The sequence below is a fragment of the Protomyctophum bolini genome, assembly GCF_963924005.1.
Source record: "Protomyctophum bolini genome assembly, chromosome: 17".
NCBI lineage: Eukaryota > Metazoa > Chordata > Actinopteri > Myctophiformes > Myctophidae > Protomyctophum > Protomyctophum bolini.
In genome coordinates, this window is record NC_137878.1 from 42589403 (window position 1) to 42603394 (window position 13992).

General features: G+C 46.8%; 1 protein-coding gene across 1 annotated transcript; it reads left to right on the plus strand.

Moving 5' to 3' along the window:
• Nucleotides 1-225: 225 nt before the first annotated feature.
• lrrc3b (leucine rich repeat containing 3B) lies at nt 226-11043 on the plus strand (the record flags this gene model as incomplete). The annotated part of the gene is made up of 6 exons (XM_080788378.1): nt 226-381; nt 849-1040; nt 2123-2248; nt 4866-5147; nt 10631-10666; nt 10864-11043. The coding sequence occupies 6 exons, from the start codon at nt 226-228 to the stop codon at nt 11041-11043; spliced, it is 972 nt and encodes a 323-aa protein (XP_080644504.1).
• Between the last annotated feature and the right edge of the window lie 2949 nt (nt 11044-13992).

The following is a 13992-nucleotide window of genomic DNA, read 5'->3' on the forward strand; positions in this document are numbered from 1 at the left end:
AGGGCGGCGCAAACAAGAGCTTTTTAAGCATGTGTGCAACATGACAACTGTTTTAAAGTATTGTACGGTAACAACTAAAGTCTCTGTAATGTTTATGTTGTACTATTACTACAAAACAATCTAAAATAAAGGGATTTAAGTTCATTAAAGCTGGGCTGTTGCCCTGAGTCCACTGCATCTCTGCCTACTTCCCCCAGGGACCCCCAGGGCGGATGATGCAGCAGCATGCCGGTCCCAGACCTCCTGCCTGTGGTGGTTCTCCTCCAGAGCCTGGTCCTGATGGCGCTGTGCTTCCCCTCGGCCTCCATGTGCCCCAAAGGCTGCCTCTGTCAACGGGCCGACCCGGTGCATCTGCACGGCCTCAACGTCACCTGCACACAGGTTAGAACTACAACACAGGTTAGAACTACAACACAGGTTAGTACTACAACACAGGTTAGAACTACAACACAGGTTAGTACTACAACACAGGTTAGGACTACAACACAGCTTAGAACTACAACACAGGTTACAACTACAACACAGGTTAGTACTACAACACAGGTTAGAACTACAACACAGGTTACAACTACAACACAGGTTAGAACTACAACACAGGTTAGAACTACAACACAGGTTACAACTACAACACAGGTTACAACTACAGCACAGGTTACAACTACAGCACAGGTTACAACTACAACTACAACACAGGTTAGAACTACAGCACAGGTTAGAACTACAACACAGGTTACAACTACAGCACAGGTTAGAACCAGTATTTATGTCGTCAACTAATACTATGACGAAAACATTTGACAAATACATTTTTGTTAACTATACTGACCTTTGACCTTCCCACCCCCCAGTCGCGCCTCAAGGAGGTTCCCCCGGGCCTCCCGGTGGACACGGTCCTGCTGCGTCTCGACCACAACCAGATCGGCTCCGTTCCAGACCGCTCCTTCCACGGCCTCAGACTGCTGAGAGAACTCAACCTGTCGTACAACGCAGTGGAGACGCTGAGCGAGGGCGCCTTCAGTGGCGTGGAGGCCACACTGCAGGTGAGAGAGAGAGAGAGAGAGAGAGAGAGAGAGAGACATAGAGAGACATAGAGAGAGAGAGAGAGAGAGAGAGAGAGAGAGAGAGAGAGAGAGAGAGAGAGCGCCTTCAGTGGTGTGGAGGCCACACTGCAGGTGAGAGAGAGAGAGAGAGAGAGAGAGAGACATAGAGAGACATAGAGAGAGAGAGAGAGAGAGAGAGAGAGAGAGAGAGAGAGAGAGCGCCTTCAGTGGCGTGGAGGCCACACTGCAGGTGAGAGAGAGAGAGAGAGAGAGAGAGAGAGAGAGAGAGAGAGAGAGAGAGAGAGAGAGAGAGAGCGCCTTCAGTGGCGTGGAGGCCACACTGCAGGTGAGAGAGAGAGAGAGAGAGAGAGAGAGAGAGAGAGAGAGAGAGAGAGAGAGAGAGAGAGAGCGCCTTCAGTGGTGTGGAGGCCACACTGCAGGTGAGAGAGAGAGAGAGAGAGAGAGATGAGAGCGCCTTCAGTGGCGTGGAGGCCACACTGCAGGTGAGAGAGAGAGAGAGAGAGAGAGAGAGAGAGAGAGAGAGAGAGAGAGAGAGAGAGAGAGAGCGCCTTCAGTGGTGTGGAGGCACAACTGCAGGTGAGAGAGAGAGACATAGAGAGAGAGAGAGAGAGAGAGAGAGAGCGCCTTCAGTGGTGTGGAGGCCACACTGCAGGTCGGTGCTCCTGATAAACAGTGATGAAAAATGGAGAAGGGTTTATGTTTTATTTACCTCATCCTGTCTCACAACCTCATGTAATTGTTCTTCAGGTTCTGGACCTGTCTCACAACCTCATGTAATTGTTCTTCAGGTTCTGGACCTGTCTCACAACCTCATGTAATTGTTCTTCAGGTTCTGGACCTGTCTCACAACCTCATGTAATTGTTCTTCAGGTTCTGGACCTGTCTCACAACCTCATGTAATTGTTCTTCATGTTCTTCTGGACCTGTCTCACAACCTCATGTAATTGTTCTTCAGGTTCTGGACCTGTCTCACAACCTGTCTCATAACCTCATGTAATTGTTCTTCAGGTTCTGGACCTGTCTCACAACCTGTCTCATAACCTCATGTAATTGTTCTTCAGGTTCTGGACCTGTCTCACAACCGCATCACGTCGGTGCATAAGGATGCGTTCTCTCGTCTCAAGGCTCGCGTCCTGGTGGACTCCAACCCCTGGCACTGTGACTGCGCTCTGCAGCAGGCTCTGCAGGTACACACCTAGATAACCTAACCATAACCTAACCCCTGGCACTGTGACTGCGCTCTGCAGCAGGCTCTGCAGGTACACACCTAGATAACCTAACCATAACCTAACCCCTGGCACTGTGACTGCGCTCTGCAGCAGGCTCTGCAGGTACACACCTAGATAACCTAACCATAACCTAACCCCTGGCACTGTGACTGCGCTCTGCAGCAGGCTCTGCAGGTACACACCTAGATAACCTAACCATAACCTAACCCCTGGCACTGTGACTGCGCTCTGCAGCAGGCTCTGCAGGTACACACCTAGATAACCTAACCATAACCTAACCCCTGGCACTGTGACTGCGCTCTGCAGCAGGCTCTGCAGGTACACACCTAGATAACCTAACCATAACCTAACCCCTGGCACTGTGACTGCGCTCTGCAGCAGGCTCTGCAGGTACACACCTAGATAACCTAACCATAACCTAACCCCTGGCACTGTGACTGCGCTCTGCAGCAGGCTCTGCAGGTACACACCTAGATAACCTAACCATAACCTAACCCCTGGCACTGTGACTGCGCTCTGCAGCAGGCTCTGCAGGTACACACCTAGATAACCTAACCATAACCTAACCCCTGGCACTGTGACTGCGCTCTGCAGCAGGCTCTGCAGGTACACACCTAGATAACCTAACCATAACCTAACCCCTGGCACTGTGACTGCGCTCTGCAGCAGGCTCTGCAGGTACACACCTAGATAACCTAACCATAACCTAACCCCTGGCACTGTGACTGCGCTCTGCAGCAGGCTCTGCAGGTACACACCTAGATAACCTAACCATAACCTAACCCCTGGCACTGTGACTGCGCTCTGCAGCAGGCTCTGCAGGTACACACCTAGATAACCTAACCATAACCTAACCCCTGGCACTGTGACTGCGCTCTGCAGCAGGCTCTGCAGGTACACACCTAGATAACCTAACCATAACCTAACCCCTGGCACTGTGACTGCGCTCTGCAGCAGGCTCTGCAGGTACACACCTAGATAACCTAACCATAACCTAACCCCTGGCACTGTGACTGCGCTCTGCAGCAGGCTCTGCAGGTACACACCTAGATAACCTAACCATAACCTAACCCCTGGCACTGTGACTGCGCTCTGCAGCAGGCTCTGCAGGTACACACCTAGATAACCTAACCATAACCTAACCCCTGGCACTGTGACTGCGCTCTGCAGCAGGCTCTGCAGGTTAACACCTAGATAACCTAACCCTAACCTAACCCTGGCACTGTGACTGCAGCGCTCTGCAGCAGGCTCTGCAGGTACACACCTAGATAACCTAACCATAACCTAACCCCTGGCACTGTGACTGCGCTCTGCAGCAGGCTCTGCAGGTACACACCTAGATAACCTAACCATAACCTAACCCCTGGCACTGTGACTGCGCTCTGCAGCAGGCTCTGCAGGTACACACCTAGATAACCTAACCATAACCTAACCCCTGGCACTGTGACTGCGCTCTGCAGCAGGCTCTGCAGGTACACACCTAGATAACCTAACCATAACCTAACCCCTGGCACTGTGACTGCAGCGCTCTGCAGCAGGCTCTGCAGGTACACACCTAGATAACCTAACCATAACCTAACCCCTGGCACTGTGACTGCGCTCTGCAGCAGGCTCTGCAGGTACACACCTAGATAACCTAACCATAACCTAACCCCTGGCACTGTGACTGCGCTCTGCAGCAGGCTCTGCAGGTAAACACCTAATGGACCCGTCTGTTAAATCCTACACTGTACATTTCATAGCCCCTGGTTACGCCCCTCTTCGCACCCACTGGTTGCCGTTTCGTGTTTGGACGAAAGTCCTCTCTCTCTGCTGGTTGGTCATTAAGGGACCAATCAGAAGGCTGACAAATGGTGAATTGTGAGTTGTAAGTTGTGAATTTTGAATTGTAAATTGTAACTTGTAAATTCGATATTCTAACATAGATTCTACTATAAATTCAAAATTCTAATATACATTGTAAATTCAAAATTCTAATATAACTTCTAATATAAATTCAAAAAATGTAATTCTAAATTCTAATATAAATGCTAAATTCTAATATACATTGTAAATTCTAATATACATTCTAAATGATTAATTCTAATGTAAATTCTAAATTCTAATAAAAATTGTAAGTTCTAAATTGTAAACTGGTGCATTCTAACCGGTGCATTCTAACCGGTGCATGCTGACCGGTGCATTCTAACTGGTGCATTCTAACCGGTGCATTCTAACCGGTGCATTCTAACCGGTGCATGCTAACCGGTGCATTCTAACCGGTGCATTCTAACCGGTGCATGCTAACCGGTGCATGCTAACCGGTGCATTCTAACCGGTGCATTCTAACCGGTGCATGCTAACCGGTGCATGCTAACCGGTGCATTCTAACCGGTGCATTCTAACCGGTGCATGCTAACCGGTGCATGCTAACCGGTGCATTCTAACCGGTGCATGCTAACCGGTGCATTCTAACCGGTGCATTCTAACCGGTGCATGCTAACCGGTGCATGCTAACCGGTGCATTCTAACTGGTGCATTCTAACCGGTGCATGCTAACCGGTGCATTCTAACCGGTGCATTCTAACCGGTGCAGGGCATGGCTCTGAACCACGAGGCGGCGGCGCGCGTTCTCTGCCGCAGCTCGGAGCTCCGCGACCACCAGGAGGGGCGCCCCCTGCTGGCGGTGGACGCAGACCTGTGCAATCTGGCTCGGAGGACCACGGACGTGGCCATGCTGGTCACCATGTTCCTGTGGTTCTCCATGCTCATCTCCTACGTGGTCTACTACGTCCGACACAACCAGGAGGACGCCCGGCGACACCTGGAGTACCTCAAGTCCCTGCCCAGCAGCAAGCCCCTCGACGTCACCACCGTGGTCTGATGACGTCACCACCGTGGTCTAACGACGTCACCACCGTGGTCTGATGACGTCACCACCGTGGTCCGACGACGTCACCACCGTGGTCTGACGACGTCACCACCGTGGTCTGATGACATCACCACCGTGGTCTGACGACGTCACCACCGTGGTCTGACGACGTCAACACTGTGGTCCGATGACGTCACCACCGTGGTCTGACGACGTCAGAACTGTTGTGTGATGACATCACTGGTGACATCACTGTGGTCTGACGGGTTCATATTATCCTCTACAGTCTACTGTACAGGTTAATGACAAGTGTTTGGGTTCATTGCTTACTATGAGACCTAGCAGATCATGTCTGTCTGTCTGTGTGTCTGTCTGTCTGTGTGTCTGTCCCGCTATACGTCCAAATATGGAGTGTGTTGCATCAGCAATCACTCAGCTCCATATATGGGCACAAAAGGGGCCAGGTCCACATATACAGTACTGTTGCATCAGCAATCACTCAGCTCCATATATGGGCACAAAAGGATCCAGGTCCACATATACAGTAACAGCGGGACAGACACACAGACAGACAGACAGACAGACAGACAGACATGATCTGCAGGGTCTCAGCCGCGTTCGCTTCCCGCGTTTGCGCGTCTTACTGGTATTATCCTCTACAGTCTACTGTACAGGTTAATGACTACAAGTGTTTGGGTTCATATATTATACAGTATCTTCGTCCCAAAATGACTTTCAAACTATGAAGGGTGTGGCCTGGTCAGCCTGCAATGACATGCATAAGATCTGGCCATCCCAGCTTAGTGAGATGTTAAAAGTAAAAACATTTAGGACGACCGTCGAGCCGATTCTACTCTATGGCTCCGAGACATGGACACTTTCAAAGACACTAGAGAAACGGTTGGATGGCGCTTTACACTACCCGCCTTTCTAATGAGAGCGCAAAATCTCTCTTAGAAGAGCCACCCATCGACTGATCTAATATACAGCAACCTTCCCTGTGTTTCTTCACTGGTCCGATCCAGAAGAACACCGTTTTCCGGCCACTGCTACAGAGCTGACAATGAGGTTATATCTCCCCTTCTTCTCTGGAGTCCTGCCTCGAAGCAGACCAGAGGTAGAAAACTGTCCTTCCCCTGATGTCATCGCTATAGGGACACATGATGTCATCGCTAATAGGGACACAGGCATCAGTAAAGCAGGAACTTTGGGATGGCAATGAAGGACCGGGAAGTCTGGCGTGGCGTTGATGTGAAATACATGATCTGGACCACGGTCGAAAAATGATGACGACGACCAGATGAATGGAGAACTTACCAGCACTCAACCTGCCTCCTGACCTGCCCTAGACTATTCATGAGTACACGCACATACACACACACACACACACACACACGCACGCGCACGCACACACACACACACACACACACGCACGCGCACGCACACACACACGCACACGCACACGCACACGCACACGCACACACATGCACACACACACACACACACACACACACACACACACAAGGTGTTCTTTACCGTCATGAATGCACGATTTCCCAAAAGGTATCGCAGGAGTGCATTAATGACCATAAAGAACGCTGTTCATATTATCCTCTACAGAGTCTACTGTACAGGTTGATGTTTGGGTTCATATATATATATATATATATATATCTCCTCATCCCAAAATGACACGGTGACGGTCAACTCAAGGTGAGGCGTTGCGCTCTGAGGTTCAAAGGTCAAGGTGAGCTCGGTAAGCTCCTTGATCCCCAGAATGTCAATGTTCAACAACACGTCATGTACAGTAGAATGTATACACTCAGTACAACACATTACACATGAGAATCAACCCATTTTGGTGTTGGCACCGTGTTATGCTTTAGCTGTTGAAAAATAGCAGACCTACAAGCTCGTAGCGCGCCACCGAGTGGCGCGCTACGAGCTTGTAGGTCTGCTATTTTTGAAGAATCGAAGAGCGACTGAACATTTTTAGAATCTGATCTCAGGTCAGAATGGGTTAATGTCCACAAAGCTCTCGTTTCTGAACATACAATATGATCTGTGTGTGTGTGTGTGTGTGTGTGTGTGTGTGTGTGTGTGTGTGTGTGTGTGTGTGTGTGTGTGTGTGTGTGTGTGTCTCAGCCTCGGCTGGCGGCTTCACGTCGTGCCGTTCAGAGTATGAGGTCTTTTAAAAACAGGTTGCATGCTTTGAAACGCACGCCTGATTGGCTGTCCTTAACTTTGGAAAGAAAAGTATGTTAACTCTAAAATGAATGAGCTGGACGTTTCATAAACCTCAAAACGAAGACATTCCTGGATAACAGTTTATTATCCGTGTATTATTATAATACTGTACTGTCAATCAGACGTATTATTATATTAATGTACTGTCAATCAGACTTATTATAATACTTTTTATGTTCTGTGCCATGCAGGAGTACAGTTCTATACAGACATGTTTCATTTTGACCCTTCTCTAAAGACGTTGTGTGGAAACTTCATTGGCTTTTCACCCAAATAACAGCAAGAAACTGAACTGGGCCATTTCCAGTGGGGCGGTGACGTTGCATTTTAACAACGGTACGATACGCATCACGGCGATACATGGTTGACGATGCCATACGTGGACGATATCGATTCATTCATGGCGACACGATACGATTCAAATGATTTGAAATCGATACAGCAACTATTTAGCCAAAACGAATACAACATGTATAAAACGTGTGACTAGTGCAGGTTTACAATATTTTCTGGAATGGGAGTTATGGATATAAATTGATCTGATTGACCAAGTGTAGTGATATGGAATGGAAAAGGAATTAAACCCCTTTCATTTATTTTTCTTTCTTCTTAAAATGGCTAAACTGGCACAAGCACTCGGTGTCGACACGATCGGTTATTTCCACTGCAATGCGAGTCGACATGTGACACAAAGTCCAAACGACACCACTTGATGCCGTTTGCACGTTCGTTGACGCAGTTGAGATTAAAATCGATGCATGGATAACCGTTACCCTATATCGTTACACCCAGAACTATAGCTCCATGTCCTATTGGTTGTAAAACAGAGTCTCTGATGGACCCATGCGTTATGGACAGTATTGTAACAGATGGACCCATGCGTTATGGACAGTATTGTAACAGATGGACCCATGCGTTATGGTCAGTATTGTAACAGATGGACCCATGCGTTATGGACAGTATTGTAACAGATGCGTTATGGACAGTATTGTAACAGATGGACCCATGCGTTATGGTCAGTATTGTAACAGATGGACCCATGCGTTATGGACAGTATTGTAACAGATGCGTTATGGACAGTATTGTAACAGATGGACCCATGCGTTATGGTCAGTATTGTAACAGATGGACCCATGCGTTATGGACAGTATTGTAACAGATGCGTTATGGACAGTATTGTAACAGATGGACCCATGCGTTATGGACAGTATTGTAACAGATGCGTTATGGACAGTATTGTAACAGATGGACCCATGCGTTATGGTCAGTATTGTAACAGATGGACCCATGCGTTATGGTCAGTATTGTAACAGATGGACCCATGCGTTATGGACAGTATTGTAACAGATGCGTTATGGTCAGTATTGTAACAGATGCGTTATGGACAGTATTGTAACAGATGGACCCATGCGTTATGGTCAGTATTGTAACAGATGCGTTATGGACAGTATTGTAACAAATGGACCCATGCGTTATGTTCAGTATTGTAACAGATGCGTTATGGACAGTATTGTAACAGATGGTCCCATGCGTTATGGACAGTATTGTAACAGATGCGTTATGGACAGTATTGTAACAGATGGTCCCATGCGTTATGGACAGTATTGTAACAGATGCGTTATGGACAGTATTGTAACAGATGGACCCATGCGTTATGTTCAGTATTGTAACAGATGGACCCATGCGTTATGGACAGTATTGTAACAGATGGACCCATGCGTTATGGTCAGTATTGTAACAGATGCGTTATGGACAGTATTGTAACAGATGGACCCATGCGTTATGGACAGTATTGTAACTGATGGACACATGCGTTATGGTCAGTATTGTAACAGATGCGTTATGGTTCAACAGTCAGAACTGCTTCAAGGCTGGTGGACCAATGAGGCCTTATTGGTCCTTTCGATGTCTGTAATATCTCATGTCTTATTGGACAGACTGTGGCTGTCACTGTACAGAACTAACATCTTATCTGACGTCCGATTGGACAGAATTAATCCCCTGCAGTCTGTGCTGTTTCCATGTTTAAGCTGTTGTTGTCTTTGATCAACTTTAATGTCAAAGTCAAAACTCTGTGGATTGTGAAAAAAAAACAAAAAAGAAGAAAAAAGAAAAGATGTAAAACGTAAAGCACAAACGGACACGTTTTTAAATGTTTTCAGGTGGTTTTTTTGTAGGTGTTTATCGTTGTTCTTTGACCCGTGAATCCTGTTCAACTTTGTTGCCTTCCTTTTTAATGCTTGTGATAAACTGAGAATACACAAAAGCCTTTCTGGTTTTTTTGCAGCACATTTTAATTTTAATTTTAGTTTAGTTTAGTTTTAGTCTCTCTTGAATAGTTTTAATTTAGTTTGAGTCACGGTTTTAGTCACCCGGAATGTTTTAGTGTATAGTCTAGTTTCAGTCGACTAAATATCGTAATATTTTAGATGACTAAATCTACAGTTTGATACTGTTGTACTGACCGGTACAACCTCAGTCTGATACTGTTGTACTGACCAGTACAACCTCAGTCTGATACTGTTGTACTGACCGGTACAACCACAGTCTGATACTGTTGTACTGACAACTACAACGACAGTCTGATACTGTTGTACTGACAACTACAACCTCAGTCTGATACTGTTGTACTGACCAGTACAACCTCAGTCTGATACTGTTGTACTGACCGGTACAACCTCAGTCTGATACTGTTGTACTGACCAGTACAACCACAGTCTGATACTGTTGTACTGACCAGTACAACCTCAGTCTCATACTGTTGTACTGACCAGTACAACCACAGTCTGATACTGTTGTACTGACCGGTACAACCTCAGTCTGATACTGTTGTACTGACCAGTACAACCACAGTCTGATACTGTTGTACTGACCAGTACAACCTCAGTCTCATACTGTTGTACTGACCAGTACAACCACAGTCTGATACTGATGTACTGACCAGTACAACCTCAGTCTGATACTGATGTCCTGACCAGGGGCTCAAGGGCACTTCAGCGGTGTTGGGTGAGTCATGACCAATCACTTCCCCACCCAGATTTTCCCTGCCCGTCCGGGGAATCGAACCGGCAACCTTTCGGCAACGAGGCCTCATCCTATAGTCAGCTGTCACGGAGCAAAGAAATGATTGACACCACCCTTCAATCATCCTGTTGTAAATGAAGCAATTGATGATATTCACACGGCTGCCATCTTGCCAGCAAGGTGATGTCGTTGTGTCTGTGGTCAGTTGTCTGTTCCAGGTAGGAAGGGAGCGGCTGGTGGGAGGAGACCTGTTTGTACACTGTATTCACACACACACACACACACACACACACACACACACACACACACACACACACACACACACACACACACACACACACGGTACAGTGAAGATGCAGGCACCTGCGTGGGCGCTAGAACGCGTTCCTCTAGATTCCAGACTAGATACTCAGAGCCGGAAAGGGCGTCTAATTTTGTCTGAGTGTTTGAGGCAGAGCCGGGAGAGAACTCCACCTCCCAGAGGGCCGTGCAGCAGCAGAGCTGGGAGAGAACTCCAACTCCCAGAGGGCCGTGCAGCAGCAGAGCTGGGAGAGCACATGGCAGAGCAAACAAACAGTCCAAGGACGGACAGAGAGCTGAGGGCTGGACGGAGCTGGACCCCAAGGACTGACCGGAGACAAGTTAGTCACTGTTTGGACATTATTCTCCCTTTGGGACGTTTGGTGTTGTCTTTGTAAACTGCCTCATGTTGGCCTAAATACACCTGAGTTCATTAACCCCTAACCCAGTATACAGGGTCAGGGGTTAATCAGGGGTTAATCCGCTACAAGACCTTGTGTCTTGTAGCGGCGGTGGTTGAGGAGTCACATCGTAGCCAATCACAACTCAGTGGTCCCAACATTGAGTCACATCGTAGCCAATCACAACTCAGTGGTCCCAACATTGCAGTATAGTTAACTTCAAAGTCCCTCCTCCGTGGACTACCTCCGCTTGTGGTAGCCAATCAGAATGTTGCCTTCACAGGATCTTCCTGTGAAGTAGGCGGGACACCTGGCATGTAGCTCATTATGTCACACTTAACTCTACGGTTTATATCAATAGGACTAATTAAATATCTATACTATACTGTATATGAAGTATGCAGAGCCTTATTTAACACATGTAATGAAAAGGCTCGAATGTATTCAATATGTAACAGGTCTAACTGATTTAATCACAAATACTTTTTACTTATCTAGACTCTAGAGCAGAGAGCAGGAGCCCCCCTTAAAGGGACACTTCACCCTTTTTGCAAAAAGATATATGTTAATGACGTTTAGAAGCTTTAGAACACTTTCCTGGGGGTCTTTATGTGTGTAATATGTGGTTTTAGATATTTTAGATTGTAGCAGTGAGCCTGTTGTCTCTGATGTCATGGACACTGGTCTCACTACCTTCCTGGACTACAATTCCCATAATTCTTTGGTGCACTGCTCCTCCTTGTGGATAGGGGGGAGAGCTGTCTTACTGAGACAACATGTAGTCCAGGAAGGAAGTGAGCCCAGTGTCCATGACATCAGAGACAACAGGCTCACTGCTACAATCTAAAATATCTAAAACCACATATTACACACATAAAGACCCCCAGGAAAGTGATCTAAAGCTTCTAAACGTCATTAACATATATTTTTTTGCAAAAAGGGTGAAGTGTCCCTTTAACACACACACAGCTGTTTGATTACAGTTTCAAGATAAGAGACTGTCCCCGCCCCCCAGGGGGCGCTGACAGCATCCTAACAAAGATTTTGTTTCTACAAAAGCCTGATTGTAAATAACTCTAGCAGTTTATTCTTTCTAGGAAGTCACCACAGTTTGCATGTCCTAGCCTGAGCTAACGTGTTAAGTTTCTGGTCTATAGGGGTGGGTCGCGGCTGAGATTTGCGCTCGCCCTGATTGGATCTCACCGATCTGTCCGTCAGCCCTCATGGCCACTCCTCTCCCACCTAGTGAAGCGCTACGTCACATAATTTGGAGCGACACCCACACCCGGAAGCGTTGACTCCCACTTCTAGACCGAGGCAGCCAATGCGTTCCTCCAGGCTTTCATTTTTCGCGCAGACGAAATTAAAGCCTGGGTATCGAGGCTATGCATGTCCCCGCTGTGTGCCAGTGTACTTTAGCTGAATGAAAGCCTGGGTATCGAGGCTATGCATGTCCCAGCTGTGTGTCCCCACTGTGTGTCCCAGCTGTGTGTCCCCACTGTGTGTCCCCACTGTGTGTCCCCGCTGTGTGTCCCCGCTGTGTGTCCCCGCTGTGTGTCCCCACTGTGTGTCAGCCAGTGTATCGAGGCTATGCATGTCCCCACTGTGTGTCAGCCAGTCTGGGTATCGAGGCTATGCATGTCCCCACTGTGTGTCAGCCAGTCTGGGTATCGAGGCTATGCATGTCCCCACTGTGTGTCAGCCAGTCTGGGTATCGAGGCTATGCATGTCCCCACTGTGTGTCAGCCAGTGTATCGAGGCTATGCATGTCCCCACTGTGTATCAGCCAGTGTATCGAGGCTATGCATGTCCCCACTGTGTGTCAGCCAGTCTGGGTATCGAGGCTATGCATGTCCCCTCTGTGTGTCCCCACTGTGTGTCAGCCAGTGTACTTTAGCTGACAATATTCATCATTGTCTCATTTGGGGACGTGGAATTTGTAGTCCCTGTGTGTCTCTATGGGCTGTCAGTCAGATAGGACTTTTCTGATTGGATGATGGGCTGTCAATTCTTCTTCATTCTGTCAATCAGGCCAGACATAGTTTTTTTTGACACTCAGTAGGCGTTCCCGCATAATTTCTGGGTATGATGATGTCATACGCATATACCATCTATTTTTGTTGACCAAAAATAGCAGATCTACAATCTGTCTTTTTTTAAGCTGAAAGAAGTGAGACACAGACACCGTAGGATGTTTAAAAGTAGATTACATTTTACTATATTAAAAGTATATTACATTTTACTATATTAAAAGTATATTACATTTTACTATATTAAAAGTAGATTACATTTTACTATATTAAAAGTAGATTACATTTTACTATATTAAAAGTAGATTACATTTTACTATATTAAAAGTAGAATACATTTTACTATATTAAAAGTATATAACATTTAACTAATTAAAGTTATATTATAAGATTCAGAAACACATTACATATAGCTGCAGTTAACAAAATCAAGTGTCTGAATAAAGTCAGAATGAAGACGATACAATAATTGTACAAACGGATATACACATACATATATAAAAAGTCCAACGTGATGCAAATGATTTCAAAGGACGACCATTGGCTCTATCAGAACATTAGGTGGTCTGACATCTGCCCTATCAGAACATTAGGTGGTCTGACAACTGCCCTATCAGAACATTAGGTGGTCTGACATCTGCCCTATCAGAACATTAGGTGGTCTGACATCTGCCCTATCAGAACATTAGGTGGTCTGACATCTGCCCTATCAGAACATTAGGTGGTCTGACATCTGCCCTATCAGAACATTAGGTGGTCTGACATCTGCTTCTCTTGGAAGATGGGAGAGAACTGAAGTCACGTTGCTTCTGTTAAGACCTTGAGATGGAGGGTCATTGGTTGAGTGGT